Source organism: Pelecanus crispus, chromosome Z (genome assembly GCF_030463565.1).
Source record: "Pelecanus crispus isolate bPelCri1 chromosome Z, bPelCri1.pri, whole genome shotgun sequence".
NCBI classification, from domain to species: Eukaryota; Metazoa; Chordata; class Aves; order Pelecaniformes; family Pelecanidae; genus Pelecanus; species Pelecanus crispus.
The window spans coordinates 25,949,098-25,966,555 of record NC_134676.1 but is presented as its reverse complement, the minus strand read 5'-3'; the positions used below and the strand labels follow the sequence as shown (position 1 = coordinate 25,966,555).

At 40.3% G+C, this 17,458-nt stretch overlaps 1 protein-coding gene across 1 annotated transcript in view; it reads right to left on the bottom strand.

Annotated features, from left to right (window-relative positions):
- The window catches only part of PIK3R1 (phosphoinositide-3-kinase regulatory subunit 1), a 56,730-nt gene extending 39,757 nt beyond the window's left edge, over nt 1-16,973 (bottom strand). The window contains exons 1-2 of the mRNA XM_009492560.2: nt 16,644-16,973; nt 12,292-13,055 (exon numbers count right to left, since the gene is read on the bottom strand). Coding sequence (XP_009490835.1) covers nt 12,292-12,625 — 334 coding nt within the window. The 5' untranslated portion in view covers nt 12,626-13,055; nt 16,644-16,973. The remainder of the gene's footprint in view (nt 1-12,291; nt 13,056-16,643) is intronic.
- Between the last annotated feature and the right edge of the window lie 485 nt (nt 16,974-17,458).

The following is a 17,458-nucleotide window of genomic DNA, read 5'->3' as shown; positions in this document are numbered from 1 at the left end:
ATGTTTCTAGTGTGTCTGGAAAGTTAATGAATAGCCATTCCAGGTGTCAAGAGTATTTTTCATACCTCCCCCATTACGCATCCATCATCCACACTGAAGCCGCCTTGATTTCCACTTTCTAAACCAGTATTTCCCAAAAGAGAAATCTAGTGTATGATGCTAGCAACAGAGTAATCCAGGAAAAAACTTTGTCACTCTAGGATGAAGTTGCACTGCCACACCTCTTGATTAATAAGGTTGCCGTTTACAGCAATGGCAGAATAAAGATGGTAGCAAAAGCTTCTTTCAAGTAAACAAGTTACTGATTGGTATTAGAAAACTAAAATCAGGTTTCAAGGACTGTATTTTACTATATAATGTCATCATATGCAAAAATACCTGCATTGTGAATCACAACTACTATACAGTGAAAAAAACCCACAACTACTAGAGATGCACTATAAAAATGTAAAGCAAAAGGTACATAAAACAGGCATGCCCCTGAAATGTGTATTTTTACTGCAAGACATGCTTTACATGCACAAGGAAGTATTGAGAACTTGAAATTCTGAATTCTCAGAATCAGGAAACAAGTGAGATAACACTAAATTATGTCACCACATCTGTTGAATCAGTGCACTCACATTCTAATAATGCTTTTGGTTTTGATGCTTATATTTGGATTCCAGCTGGTGAAGCTTGATGATGCAAGCAGAGGTATGCCAGGAAGATTTGTTCTGCAAGGAATCATCTTGGACACCCAGTACTCAGTAACTGAAGCCAGCCAAGGAGTGAGCAGATGGTACTCGCTCCTAGTGACAAATAAAGCCTTACACTATCAAACCCAATGCAGTTCCCGTTCCTGGTTTTAGTTATCTCAATGAACATTTAAGTGTTAGAGTTAAGAGTTCTTTAAGTTCAGAGTTCTGTCCCCAGATTCAGCTTTTTGAAGTGTTTTTCCACATGATCTCCCTATTACAAAGACATTAACCTTAAACTATCTTAAAACAGTAATTATATTTTTAATTGTCTTTTTGGTGCACCTCATTCCTCACAGGAATCATGATACCACTTTTGCTCACAGCAGTGTCCTGAAGATGACAATATTTGTGAATATGAAGCTCTATGAAACTGTTATCAGCCCCATCACTGGAAAAAGCAGAAGAGGTAATGAAGAAACCTGTTTCCAGAGAGGAGCCTGAAGGCTGTGAAGAAAAGGTGGCTTAAGACCACAAACTAACCCACCAGAATGAAGCAATTTTCATTCAGTGAAGACCTTGACAATGAGCACAGCAAGAATAAGTGGGAAAAGGGGTCAAGCAACTATGTAATTAAAAAATGTATCAGATGGCATACACTACAAGAAGGTATAATTACATGTACAAACACAAGTTTCAAATGCATAGTTTTGCAATCTTAACAATGTTCTCCTACTATAACAATTCACTGTTTATATGCACATGCATCAAGGTAATAAAACTCTGGATTTATCGTAAATGTAGTAATTTGTAACAATAACAGAATATACAATTAAAACTGTCACTGTATCATTTCCTCAATTATAAGAAACCCTCATTACCATCACGCTAATTGCCCAAACAGGCAGCCCTAAGAAAAAAAGCAGCCTTACCAAAGTATCTAGCAGCATGGAGTAAATTTTTCATATGCATTAGTGAAGAGGACTGAATACAATGGAAGAAGATAACTTGGTGAAAATAATCTCTGTACTGTCTTCACCATATACAATTAAATGTGTCTGCATCCCCCAAATGAAGACATTTCTATTACTAAATTTGCAATTCTTACTATATAATGGACATACAAATGGCTAAAAAGTTAAGTCATCCACATTAAGTATGTACTAAAAGGAGGAGTTTGGGCTAATTAGGAACATGTTTTAAATCTATCTAGAAGTTATGAGCTTGATACAAGAATTACCGAGTGAAATTCCATGCCCTGCATTAGCCCAGGACCTCAGAAGACATGATCATAGCAGCGTTTCCTTTCCGTGTCTTCAAAATCCGTGAAAGGACAGTCAGACACTGTTATTTACATTAGTGTTTATTGCGTAGTATTTCATGCACATTCGTATTACATGCAATCTGGTATACTGGAATTTCTTCAGAACAGAGCTAGCATTTGTGCTCTAAACCCTAAAGGCAATGGGAATTTTTCCTGAGAGAAGTGAGAGTAAGAACGGTGGAATTTGTCCCAGTGCTTCTAAACCTTGACTATAGGTCTGATCCTGTTCCTTCGGAAGTCAAAATGGGTTTTGCCACCAATTTAAGGGAAAGTAGAGTAGAAGCCTTCTGCTTCTTGTATGAACAAGTCTTTTAAGTAAACAAAAAAACCCCAACCATGTATAATATTTTGAAGAACATTAGTACTTTAAAATAATCTTATTTTTAGTTTGTATCCAAAGGGATTTTGAATAAAGCATTTTAATACTCTTTTTGGAAGAGAGCAGCTCATATTAGCAAGCATGGGCATGTTCTGTCTAAACTACCAGACGATTTACCATAGTATTTGATTGACTGGCTATTTAGATCAAACAGATAATGCAAAACAAACAAAAAAAAACCCCAAACCCAACCATTCTCATCTTATTGGTGTGTTCTTACTGTGTCATAATAAACCCCTAGATACTTGTCTTAGAGGAAACATCTGGAGAAAAAGCATAACAGTTAGTAACTGTCTTCCCCTTTTTTGCTAAACTGTACATGCAACTGCACCTTAAATCACTGGGGAAGGCACCCACAGCCCACTATCCTTTTCAGCAAGTTTTAATGTTGAAGACATAAGAGACTTTTAACTATCACTATAAGAGTAGTCCAAAGCAGCTATTAGTGTTACACAAAACAGATGAGCACCAAATGTTGCTCTAGCAGACAGTCAGAATTCTCCCAAAAGCCAGAAGGCAGCTCAAAAGAAGCAAGACTTCATGCTAGTTGCTCTGTTAAACCAGGGATTTAATATAACCCCCAAAAAGTGTCCTGATAAAAATGGGATTGTGAAAATCTCTCATTTCATGTAGGGGGCTGTGGCTTACACAGACTACAAGAAGGGTTTTGGAGTTGTCAGCACTAAGTTTGACTCAAGAGGAAGTTAAAAAACATGAAAGCAGTGGGGAATGCACACTGATCTTTCAACCAATGGTAGTAAATTATAGATACAGCAGAGCAAAGAGAATTCAAAACATTCATCCCTCTGTGCCCTTAAGGACCCCTCACTGAGGGAACAGAGGTCCTTTACTTCCAGATATTTGAGGTGAAGTTTTTGCTACTTGCTGTTTTGAATATGCGTTCCTTAACACTTTCTCTATTGAGCAGGCCAGATTGTGAGGACCACTAAAACCCCTTTATTCTCAGAACTGGCTTGCACTGGAACAAAACACCTCCCTAAATCTTTCTCTCTATAAGAAAATTGCTTATGTAGCCTAACAACTAGCTATGCTATTCTGGCTTCAGAACAATGTAGTAGATTTGGACTGGCAAGAATATATTCTAAATTATACTCAAACATCTGTACAGATTCGACTCTGAAGTACCCAAAATAACTTACTTCAAAATGTCGAGGGATGACATTTTCTGACATTTCTCTCAAGGGAATGGCTATATTGCAAACAGTGCAATATATATCAAATGAAGAATGAAAGACTCTGTTACAGTAAAGAGGCACAAAGCCTGGTCAGCCAAGAGCATCCTGGAGGAGCTCTCAAAGAGCATCAACCACTTGCAGAAGACCCATGCATCAGTGGAGATGGGAAGACCATGGGAGCAGATCACACCTCGCTACACCTCAGGGTGCCCTGGAGCCTCACTGCCCTTTGCAGACCACAGCAAGGCAGATGCCCCCTCAAGCATGCACCAGTCCACTAGGAGGAAAGTGGGAAATGACGGAGGGCTTTGCCATGGCCCCTGTCACACCTCACCTGTGCTATGCAGCTGTGTCTCAGTGAGGAGACAATTCAAGCATAAGTTCATGAGCACAACAGACATTTTCACGTCTCCAACCAAGTGTGCTGTGGCACATGAAAAATTGCAAATTAGCAATAGAGGACTGGAATGTGTGGTCACAGGGTTGAACACCATATGCAAGTAGGAAAAGGACTGCAAATCTTTGCCCTTAACTACTTACTTCTGGAATGCTCCTGGATAGAAAGGTAACAAAATCAGACACAGCTGTGCAGCCTTATCTACCACTGCACATAATTAGTGGTTTCTTTCATTAATTCCTTAATTTAAGCACTTTGGTCTACCTCCAGCCAAAAACAGCTTAGGAAGAAGGCTTGGAAATTAAAAGGTAACCTCACAAACTAAAAGCCTTCCCTTTGAGACAGACTGCCAGAGATGCTGTAATATGCTTTGAAACACGGGTCTGCAGTGCCTGATGCTACTTAAAAGTTCCTTTGCCAAGAATAATCCTCCATGCTTATCTGCTACCTACCAATCTTGTCCAAGTGGGATAAGGACATCTAGGAAGAAATCAGTGACAGCCCTAAAGTTTTCTCTCCTAACCCCGACAAATACTTTCCACTGCTGTATCTGTAAACAAGACATAGAGAACTGGTGCAGCCATGCCTCCTGGGAGGTGCGTTCCCACCTCTGACTACAGATCTCAGGTTGCGCTACTCTCCCTTCCTTCCCAGCTGGTGAGCAGGATGCTACAGCACAGAAGTGCTTGGACACATCGCATCCAACAAATCTGATCCCACAGGGGAGAAAAAGCAAGGAAGAGACCCCTTGAATTACACCAATCTGATGTGTTTAAGTGGAATAGTTTGACTTTTGGCCAGTATCTTTACATTTTTAACTGTGCATGTTTTTTAGAAGGAAGCATCAAAACTTTAAAGGAAAGCAGAGTTAACTTTGTCTGGTTTTCCAACATACAGAAACTGAGTTTTGTTAAAAAAAGAAAAAAAAAAGCGAAAAAAACAACAGAGAAAAATCAGCCTCATCTACGCCTTGCCTATTTACTGAAAAATACAATAGCTGCTCAAGAGGTTCTGAAAGCTGAGTGGACCAGAAGTAACTGCTCTTCCTGCAGCAGGTCTGCCTTCTGCAGGAGCATCTTCCCATCCCGGGCACCACCAAGTGATCTGCCAGCACAGATGGAAACTGGCACGTTCAGACCTGCCAAGGGTAGATCTCACTTCTTGCCCTTGACGTTCACAATCTCTAGTGAAGAACCTATCTCAGACATTAACCTCTGGGAAATGTTCTAACATAGCAAATGATGCCTGCCAAACATATATGAACAGATCCAGTGGATTATACAAGCAAATTGTCTGACAGCTAACTGAACTGTTAGAGACCTTCTTCATCATTCATGCCATAGTTTACATAGTAGTTTTGAAGTAGAAGATAGTCTTAAAAGGTATTTTTAAAGTGTAGAAACCACGTGCAATTAGATCTTTCCCTAGCTCAGGGCAGCAGCGTGTTTTTGAAACTCTGTCCTGAGGATTTTGGTTATAGATCCTTATTACCTGAAAAGCTGTCAGGTTAAATTTATTTTTAAATGTTGTCTTATATGCAAACTGTTTTATAAAGCAGATCAATATATGAAAATAAAGAATAGTGTTTGGGTGCTATTCTTTGACTGCTACATACAGTATTCATAAAATACTGAAAAAAAAGCACTAGAGTTAGCACAAAAAGTTACACCTGCTAACACTTTGCCAGAAGACTTCAGGCAATGTCCAAGTATGCAGGCATTTCTATAACAACGTGCAAAGAATGTAATACACAATAAAAAGGAAAAAAAAATTATTCTATTAATGAAACCACAAAATAGGACTGTATTTTAGACATGTATTTTGCTGAAAGCATGAACGGAAGTGAGCAAGTATTAACAAAAGTTATTACTTTTTGTTTTTTTAAAAAGCCAAAAATTCTCTTCAAGTTCTCTTAAGTACCTAGATTCTCACCAAAGTACTCTCAGGACTTAAAATCCTTCTCCAGTTAAAATAAATATTTCTTTAAAATCCTGTAATTCCCCTTGTCATTCTTAGCTATGAAAATAAAGCAGTCCTTTGTATTCTAGCCTTCAGATTGATTTCATGGATGTTCATCATGGAAAGCAGCTCTGGAGCAACACGCAGATGTGAAAGAGTGCACAGCCAGCTGCAGTTACACCACCTGTGTTCTTTCACACAAGAAAATCTGGATTCATATATGGCATCACACAACTATTTAAGTGGGCATGGTTATTTGCTTGGGGTGCAGAATGATCCATTCTTGGCAAATACGTAGCACCATGTGTTGCTGAAACTCACAAACTGATGTTATCATATGCAAGTCTAAGTAAGAACTATTTGCTAACCAGTATTTTTTTCAGATGCTCCTGGATCACAGCTATAGGAACACATCAAGATGATTGCAAGGGAGAGGAGCAGGCTACTTCACCTTTGCCTTGTTTTAAATCTGCCCCAGGAGCACTGATGTCAGCAGGAGGTATTAACAGACTGAATCAGTATTACAGAAGGCTAAAGAAAGGTAAGCAAAGTCACTCAACGTAATGCCACTGTTTTAACTATAGAAAGGTGTATTAAAATAAGTGTGATACAAACCAGACAAATATTTCTTATAGCATCAAAACAGGAGGGTCTTATTCTTTTAGTTTCTTAAAGCAAAATGTGCAACAAAAGGCAGTATTTTTTTAGACTAATTGATACAGCTGGGGAAAAAAGATGCATCTCAGCCACACAAGCCTTTTCAGGTCTGAGGTCATCTCTGAGGATCAAAAGGGGGTTCTCTGAGCCCCAAGTAATATATTTTTCCCAGAAATATCAATTGTGCAATTAAAATATTATTCTCAAAAGCACGCTCTGTTACTCTTCTGTGACGATTAAAACATAACATGGAAGACGCTGGTTTTGAAGCTCCTTCCTCCCTCCTCTACCAGCAGGTGGGGCCACACATCAACCATGAACTTGCCCAGGTCTGCCTTTAACACGGAATTTGTACTAGTACTTGCAAGCGTATCCCTGTGCTCTCTGTGGTGCTTACTATCATCCTGATATTATCACTGTGAAAAAAATGCTCTGCCTCACTTTAATGCAGCTTGCAAAATCTTTGTTTTCATTAGCAATAAAGCAGGAGGCAAAACCTTTTTTTTCAGATGCACGTGCTCATCTGGCAGCTAGAAATTTGCCTTGTACACCAAGAAACGTGACCACAAGTAGCTGGCGAGGCTCTCTGGCAGGAACCTGCCCTGTTGCTCACTGCAAGTCAAAAGCAACCGATTTCTGAAGTTCATGACTGCAGGGCAGTTCTGATGACTGCAGCAGGCTTATGCTCAAATTGGGCTTTTTAGAATGAATAAGAGCTCTAGCTTGAATGGCAAATACATTTACCAAATGAGATAGTGACTCATCACTTCACCCCATAATTTCCTTTTTCCATTTGCTTAAATCAGGAGAGATGATGACTGCTTTGTTCCCAATGGAGGCTCCAGGCTCGCTGCATTCCACTCACTCTCATGTCCCCTAATTTACAAATGTAAATAATTTCCAGAACGCAATCACTCTACTGGCTTTATAGCAAAATGAAAGAAACAAATCCTACAGCATATTCAGTTCAAGCATGCAAATAGTTTTATGCTCTCTGTCAGTTTGGATCTTTGTCACACATTGCATAACCTCATCTCTGAAAGGAAAGAGTTTCCAAATGTTCCGTGTCATTATCTTTGTCTAATTTGCTGATCTGTATCTGTTCTAGGAGAAAAGCATAAAGAAGGGTGGTTTTGTTTTTTAAAAGAAATCTATGTTATAGTTTCATTGCAAGAAGGAAGAGCTTTAGATTATTTTTAGGCTCTAAACCAGCTGAAATGGTATGAAGTGTCAACATGCACAACCCTTTTAAGTTACACAGGAAGTCACAAGAAGCTCCAAAACATCAAAACAGACAAATTATTCATATGAAGTTCTGGTCTGCCCTTCTGCAATCTGACCTTCATTTTAAAGTGGGAATTTAGCATTCCAAGTTAAATCTGAAAGTACTTCTGTTGATCAAGCAAAGCTTTATGCTCCGAAGTCTGCTTAAGATCAGCCTTCACAAACCAGGTAGAGAAACAATACTGCATGAACCAACTCTAAATGTATGCAGCTGTTTCAGATGAGCTGAATCATAGTTCACGAAACACAGATGGACTCAGTACAGCTTATGCGCTTTTCATTTTCAAAGAGTTGGGCGAGACGGGGCTAAGTGAGAGGAACCAGCCCTGTATAGCTCCAACTTAAAAAAGAAAGCATTTCAAGAAAAAAAAAAATCATATAAAATCTTTACTGTTTCATGTAAACTTCAAATGTCTAGTGGAGGGCATAAAGATGACCCTATGCCGGGTTTCCACTGTTGCAAGTGCCTTGATCCCTCCAGCAGCAGCCAGTCACCCTTGCCTGGTGGGAGAAGAAACCTGGGGAAAAGGCAGGTTGGGCCACTGAGAGCCTCACACCGGCAACAGGAATTAAATCTGCCTTGCCATATCTCTGACCTGCACCAGGCCTGAAACTGAAAGGTGCTAGAGACTTCCTGGGGCTCTGGTAGCCCCTTTATTTTCATATCTTTTCAGATGCAATAGGAAAAAAAAAAAAAAAAGCCCCACAAACTCAGACTAAATCTACTTCTTTACTGACAAAGGTAAGGGGAAGACAGGCAAAATGCAACAGTCCTAAATTTTAGGCAAGGAGCCCCAGTTCTAGTCTTGACCAATGGTTCTAGAAATTTCAATAGTTCATGGATAAAATAAAAGTCTGGGGAAAGATTTGACCTAAGTGTTGTAATAAATGAATGAATGTTTTAATAGAATTTGAGACCACCAGCAGTTTTATTTGTTTTCAGATTGGCTTTAAATATTAAAAGAGCTTCCTATGTATAAGTAAGACTGTGATTGCATAAGACATTGGCCTGATGAGCAACTCTGCTCATGTTACCAGCCTCATTGACTGCAAAGTCTGTTCAGATGTCTATGATTATTTGTGTATGAGTACCACAGCATTGTGAATACTTGCAACATTGCACCTAAATATTGCGAATTTGATCTAATACAAAACAATCTGGACATTGGTGAGCAAATGATCAAGCTTCACAAGGCCAGGGGAAAAAAAACATTCAGAATAAATAGGTATTAAAGAGTACTGAAATGATTAGAAAGTACTTTCTTTAAAAAATGAATCTATGTACGTGGTAAAATTAAAAGAACTCATATAATTATATACATATGCTTTAAAATCTCCAATTAAGTTTCTGATATTCTTATTCAGCATATACACAACAGGAGTACATACAGAATTGACTCTTGTAGAATGAAAAAAGTATACGGATTACAAATAACTGAGGTACATTTAAGAAGTCTGCTTCCAGTTCCCCATTAATTTGTCATTTTGATCCACAGCAGTTTCAAATCATCAAGTACTGAAAATGTAAACTTGACTGTATTTGGTCAAGCAAGTTTCATACTACGCATTAATTTATTTGAAATACACTCTAGGGGTGTAGAGAGAAGTATCATCCTGGGAAGAATCTTTTGGCCCACTGCCCATTACTTTGGCTGCTGGACAATATTAACTGTGCTGTTCCCTGCACCAAATCTTATATACAAAAGCAGTGAAGCCACCTGAAAGTCAAATGTGCATTGCTACATTATTCTTTATCTGAACTGTATTTCCGCCTGCACCTCTGGTTTCTGCATAGGTATAATTTTTGTATCATTCTGCTCACTTAAAAATTTCACCGTCATTTTGGTTTTATACACTACTCTCTCAGTGCAAAATCTCCCAAATTCATTTCTAAGATTTAAAGTGCTCTCTGCCTTAGTTCTTTACAGTAAAAAGATCTGTAAAAAGACCACTTATTACTTTTTCCAATTTATTTTAAGTAAACATACATTATTTTAAAAGTAATTAAACCTAACCCTTGAGCTACTTGGAGTTCAAATTTCAGTGTTTCCCCTAATTCTGTTGAGGGGGGTCTAATCCTTGATCCTAGGGCGTTACTGAAGGCGTCTAGCCTTTTACATGAAACTTAAAATCTTTAATTCAAAAGGAGTTATGGGAACTTAGCTTTTTTTTTTTTTAAATCAGAAAAATACAAGCCTGGATTGCAAGCTGATTCTTAAACATTTTGGAGCATGGCAGGATCACGTGTGCAGACTTTGAGATTAAGATTCCCAGTTAAATTAGCACATTTTCTTGTTTCAGATCCCCACAGTCCCAAGCTATTAAAAATAAACGTATTGTATGTAAATAGTACTCTGTCTAGAGGCAATAAACTTCAGTTTAGGAGAGAACTAGTCACTAAGACTTGGGGCACTGTCTCATCCCAAGGAAGCAGAAAAGCCTACATTTAAAGAGAGCCCCCCGAATCTGCAGCAGAATCTCCCAGAGTAATTCCCAGCAGCCAAAACTCCCATAAATGTCTGTTACAAACGCAGTCCCAGGGCAGGCTTGGAAACTGCAAGACTAACACCAGGACTTCCCCGCACAGCGCTGTGGCCAGCTCACAGCGTGGAGCTGTGAACAGGAGCATCAAGCAAGCATGAGTACAGAGACCAAGCAGGTTACAAAGCACTACTTTTAAGTTTAAAGCAATAAATGCATCAAAGCCTTGGATGCCAGTCACTCCACCACAGCATGCACATGTAAAGAATGATACTGTCTTTCCATCCTCTGCCTCTCAAAATGACCTGTCAGCATTGAGGCGTCTATCGAAAGAGCCATGTTTATTCTGCAGTTACATATGATGGAGACTGCCATCTCCACAGGTGAGTTAAGAAAAAACATCAATGTTACCTGATCAGCACATATTAATATCCAATACAAGGAATGATCAAAGAAGGAATACTGTCTGCTTTCAAAAACAAATACCCCCTTTTCAGAATTAATCTAATGAGAAACCATGAGGCTCCAATGACTAGAGGCTGACAGTTCAAGGACTTAAGAAATAGGGACGGCATAACCTAAAATGCCACCGCACCCCCATCTGCCCACACCTTCATTCTAACAACAATGTACACCCAGGCATTATACACTTGCAAGCAATTCTTCAGTGCTTAAGGACATTACTATATAAACCAGTTCAGATTTACTCTTTATTAAGCCCCCACCAACCTAGAAATGCTTCTGTCATGTTTCCACTTGGTTGCCACATGCAATTTTCTGTATTTCCGTTCTTATCTTCATTGATTATCAGCACAGCTGAATATAAACCTGTACGAGGCACAGCGGGATGGAAGCTGACAAACGTACCAGAACTTGGCAAGTGATGCTGCAAACATTCCTATGGAGGCAGAGGGTGATGATACTATTCAGGACTATGGTGACACTGTGAGAATCAGGATCACGTACTACAACTTGTATTTCCCACAGCTAGAAACACTGAGTATTTAAGAAGTATTAGATGTTGAAGCAATATAAGCCATTGTAGACTTCTGAGAAGTGAAAGATCAATGTAAAATCTACCCTAACATGGACTTGGCTTGTTGATATGTAAAACCTAAATATCTGAATGTCAGTAGGTAAAGGAGACAAATCACTTGGAGGAAGGGAGGTTTAGGGGGCTTTTTTACCCTAAATTTTTTCCGATTAAAAAAAGAGAAGACTTTCTTCTATTGACAGAAGAGTTCTGATCAAATTCTGAGTTCTGCACAACATTATTTCAAATGTAGGTTAGAAAGCAACTTATATTTAAATAAAGGAAGGTATTTCCTTCGTTTATATAAGTGCTATCTTTTTCTCCTGTATGCCCTACCCTCAAAAAACATTAAATCTGAATTTCTCTTTATCATCATTCCATTGTTCATTTTTAAATACCTGCTCTTACCTTCAATGCCACAGGTAAAACTCCATGACAAAGTATGTATTTTTTGCTGTTAACAAGAGATTTATGATAGTAACATACTGTTTATTTGAAATTTGTACTGTCAGATTTACCAAGAAGTTTGTCAACAATGAGTCTGACGACCCAGAGAGGGAAACACTTCCACCAGCTTCTCGGAAACCTAAAATAAATGCTACCCTGCTCATTCTCCATTTAAGTCTTTACAGTTGTGAATGATAAGTATACTTTACAACCTGTGAGATGTACCTCACAGTAAGTAATTGGTCTCTGTGGTGCCTGAGACAAAGCACATGAAATTACAAAGTGCATGAACTAAGTATTATGAAGTAGAAACAATTCTTAATTGACTGAAATGTGCCATGTGCTAAAAAAGCTGACCAGTAAGTGTTATACACATAAATGTACAGTCAGACAAGTCTATGAAACAAAAACATCTGAAAAACATGGGGGACACATGCCTTTTGAGAACTGTACTGACCTTGTTGCTCACTCTCTGCTTCAACTTTGGCAGGACTTGGTGCTACAGGAAGGGGTCGAGGAGGACGAGGCTTCGGAGTTGGGGGAGATATTTTTTTTCTTCCAATGTACTCTACGTAGGTTCCTGGGAAATCCCCCCTCTCCCCTGTGGTTTCATTAAAGCCATTTAACCAACCAATTTCCTCAGGCTTTGCTTCTTCCCCTTCACTGAATCCAAGTGCTAGTAAGGTACCTTTATTCACAGTTAATATATCTCCTAAGTGCAAGTCAATGTCTTCTTCTCTCTCTTTTTTGTAGTCATATAAAGCTCTGTACTGATATCCTTCGGCACTCATCTTGGCAAACAATTTAACATTCAAAAGTGTTATTAAACAGTATCAAAATGCAATTGTCCAGTTATAATTTTATGTACAGAGAGATTCAAGATGTCTTAAATGGGATAATAAAAATGTCAATAGCAATGTCTAAGTAATAAAATCCACCAGAGAATCAAAAAGCACCAGGATCTGTCATTTCACTGCTGATGTTTGTACTGATGTATTTATTCTGAGTCAATGATTGTTGCAGAAGTATGTGTTCCACTTCTTCTATGTCTAGGAATATTCTTCCAATTAGTTCCTTTTCTGGGCTTGCTGGCACTTCTGGGTCTCCATACTCAAGTTCAGCTGATTCTCGTAGCTGGTCACACCTTCTTCAGATGTACTTGCCACAGACTGCTCATGTACCTTCAATATTCTGCCACTGAACACTGCACACATGCTCTTCCTGGAAAGAGAAGAGAAAACTGGTGAAATCATTTAAAATTCTTTTGATGACTGTAAACTTGGGATTCCACGTATGATTTAAGCCTTCTGCAACCCTGGCAGAGGTTGTGTCCCACAAAAGAGCCCTAAATAACAATAAAATGAAGCAACGTCACAAGACAGTCTGCCAGCTAATGCTTGCATTTTTATAAAGGATGTATGTCTAATTACTTGAACCAAATTTGTACCCCTGCAGTACGAGGCATGCTTCCTTCTCTGTGGCTTATGGCTACTGAATTCTCAGAGTGAGAGGGCTAAGCCCTGGACCTATCCCTGTAGTGCAGTATCTAACCTGGCAGCAAGATTTTACATGTCACCTGCCTGAAGACACACAGCCACAACCCTTCCCCACAAGAGGTCTGCCAGGACAGAGGAGGACTTCACTGTAATTAGCACTGACTCTCACCACTGGGGTATTCAATCTCTTGTTGTTTATGCAGAAGGTGAGGATGGGCAACAATCCCCAGCCCAAAGCCTAAATGCCAAAAACCCACTGGAAGGAGGGGTCTTTTCATAATCTGCAGGAGAACCAAAAAGTCCAAAGTGCTTTTACTCGATGAGTACCATATTTCTGTTTTCTTAAAAAGAGGGGCTTCCCCACTCCCCCATGTTTTTTAATATGTTTATGGTATTATACTAGAAAAACAATCAGCAACTGAAACGGGCACACCCAGACCACCTAAGCAGCACTAGCAGGAGGAAAGTATCAGGGTGTATGCTTAAATTACACTAAAGGCAAGAGAACACAGGCCTGAACATTTGACTCGAGGTTGTCCAACCATAAAGTAAAAAGGAAAAATATGACTAAAAATTCAATTTAGAAAACAGTAGCTTAAAGACATATAGAACAGTGAAAGTTTTCTAAGCATTATTTCAACCATTACTCATTTTCATCTACTTAAAAAGACAAGCCCAATCATAATTTGAAATGCTACACTGGAAACCAGAAAGGGCTAACTACTCAAAGTTTCATTGAAACTCTTAAACTACAGCTGAATAAAAGACCCAAGGGGGCTATGTAATACCAGCAGGTAAAATATTGACTGTGTACTATGTACTTAGTGTACAGAAAGCTGACTTTTTTGAGAAACATTCCCTTTTACATTGTAAAGAGACACCAGTAGACAGGGCTGGAACAGGGAACCTCTGAGAGCTCTTTTCCACACCATTTTCTCTAATGTCTCAGTCATCAAGTCCCTGGAACATGACTAACTGACAAGCTAAAAAGCGTTCATAAGAGTGTATATGGGCTTCCTTTACCAGTGAATGACCCTGAGCCAAATATGTGTGCGGCTCCTCTTCAGTCTATCAGGTCTAAAGATATTCCCTGGAGCTTATTGCGCAACATCTCTTGTAACAGAACACAGAAGAAAATCTTGTAAGTTCTCAAAGAACTTCCTTATCATCCCTTGCAACCAGTTTTTGCTGTAGGAAAGAATTATCAGAGCCCAAATTAGACTTCTCATTTCAAAATGCCTACACACAAGTATTTATTTTAATAATTTGCAAATCTATCCACGTGGATTAGGCATGCAGCTCCCATCAAAATTTTAATGAGAAATTTCTGCAGCCACTTCTGAAAAACCGAACTACGCTGCTTAGCTCACGCTACCAAACATCACAGACTTTGCAATTAATGTGATGAGAGTTTCACTGATACTTCATTTTGCCTCTTCTACTAGAGGAAAGCATATAGACAAGAACTAGAGAAAAAAAAGAAACAAAAATCTAAAGCATAACTACCAATTAAATTGTACAGAAGCCTTTTCAAAAGCATGGGTTCCTCCCATTTCATATAGCAAGGGAACAAAATGCACTTACACACCTTAGATCTAAGTGTTGGAGCTATTCTAAATGTTTCCAATCAAAACCAACTATGCACAGCAAAACCTGCTAGAAAATTACCACTTTGACTACATTAAATATTCTGAAATATTTATTTTCTTTTTAAGAAAGGTTCAACAAGTGCTCTGCTACAACTACTCATTTCACTCCTACTGCCTACAGGCATTCTGGCAGTCAACGAAGTCAGTCTTCTAAACGCTGCATAATTTAACTGATTTGACCTACTCCTCTGATCTTTTATTATCAAATGTATCACAGCAACTTTATGGCCAGATATTTAAAATAAGTACTTGTGTCTCTTACACTTTGTCTGACAATACAGAACTGGAAATGTTGTAAAAACATAAAAATGGTTTATGACAGTTTTTAAGCATTTTTTAAAAACTCAAAACCTGAATCAGATAGGACAAAAAAGGTCCTATTTACTTGCATGTTAGAACAACTCAATGCAGTTATAACAGCAAAGTCTCCCTAAACGGAGTTTCCCTGGGGCTCAGAGCTGCAGTACCAGTTCATACTCACTCCTCAGCACTGCCCTCGGTACAGGGCCCCCAGCACCCTATCTCCTGACTGATCTACGGTTTGTGTAGCTGGAGACACTCCTGTGGGTGAGCCATGCTGAACTTCTTGGATTTATACCTTTTTCTATCCTCACTATCTGTCAGGTTTGGGGATGGAGGAAGACCCAGACTGCAAGAACCCTGCAGACAGCCCTAATGCAGGGACAGACACTGCTTCTCCACACCAGCCCGGTAATGCCACAACATCTCTCAAGAGCCTTCCTTGACAGTTCTTTACCTACTGCTCTGTTAAGATCCCATATAAACAAATTCCCTTTACTCAAGCGAAGTTACATGGTCTCTACACTCAGACATTTTGACTCAAACTGACTTAAGCTGATTAGCAGCCTTAAAATAAATAGCTCGGAGACCATCTTAAGTAGAGGGAAAAAACCACACCAGACACTTTAGGCAAGAAACATTGTTATATTTGAGATGATGTATTACTGGATTTCCATTTGGCCAGTGGAATGGAAAAGGAGGAAGAAGTATTGTAAGAGAATCAAATGCTCATTTGTTTCTTATTTACTGTCTAAGAGCTTGATCCTAATGAAAGATTCCCGAGTTCAGGCAGAATTCTGGTGTCTCAGCAGAATGGTTTATGTTGGGCATTTCAACAGTTATAAAACTTAAAATTCAACAGAAAGATGCAAGAGATTCTTCTAAATTTAAGTCGAAAAGGAAGGGGACATGAAAGGTTCCCCTCCACTCCCCCCTTTTCCCTATTAAAAATGATGTCTGGCTCCCACTCCACTGGTACCCAAGCATTTCCTCCCACACCAGCTAGCATTCCTTTGGTGACTGAGAATAAAAACTTCCAACTCTGCGAATCCATATTACTACCAGCCCAAACAGAGGGGTGCATGTATGTCACCGATACAGCATACCCCCACAAGACAGCAAAGATTTTCTTCGCCTTTATATTAACACATTTAATAACCATATCTCCTCTTACTGCCATCTCTCTCATTCCAAAAAGCCCTAGGGAAGCAGCGCTCAACACGAACTTCCCTTCCACTGCAATTATGAGCTTCGTCAATAGAAGAGCAGACTAATGTACTTAGGGAGGCACTGAAATAATGAGAATTGAAGTGTAACCGGGGAATTTGAAGACTGACCCTTCTCCCCACTAGGTGTCTACGCACCTGTAACTCAGACCGCAGTTATCTCTGAAGTACGATGCTGCCGCTCTCCAAATGGAGATGACCAAGTTAAGTACCACATCGGAACACAATTTTCTGCAAGAAAGTGAGGTCCACGACACATCGTGAAGAAGGAGGTGCATACTTATAATACCTTTATACCACTTCCAGTCTTTGAAAGAGTGACTTTGAGCCTGTGGAGATTCTACTGCAGAACAAGTTCAAATACGTACACACGGAAGAAGTACACTAACTTCACTGTGGACACTGCAAAGCACATCCCATTCTGAAACATCTCAAAGGCTTTATACGGGCTGCAAAGCTATGGAAGAAGACGAGAGCATCAAGGCCACTATAGAAAAATCATTAAAAAAAATTAAAAGCCTGTGAAGGCGTTACAAACTAAGCTTCGGTCCTGTTAAGAGGCCGGCAAGCGCACCCCTGGGGGAGCCCCGCAGGGACACGCACCCGGGCGGCAGCCCCTGCCGCCAAGCAGCCGCTCTACAGGGGCGGCAGCTCGGTCCCCGCGCCCCGGCCGCGCTCGGGGGGCGCAGCCCCTCCGCCGCCGGGCCCGGCTGCGCGGAGACGGCGCTCCCCGCCGCGGGGACGGCCGCGGAGCCGCCGGGACCGCCCTCGGCGGAGACCCGGGTGCAGGCAGGCTGGACGCCGCGCCGCCCGCTCCCCACGGCGACGGCCGCCTCAGCGCTTCCTGCGGGCACCCCTTCCGCCGCCCCGGGGACGGCCGCCGGGCGGGGGCACCAGCCCGGCTCCCCACGCCGCACGGCGGGGCCGGGGCTCCCGGGCAGCCCCGCGGTCGC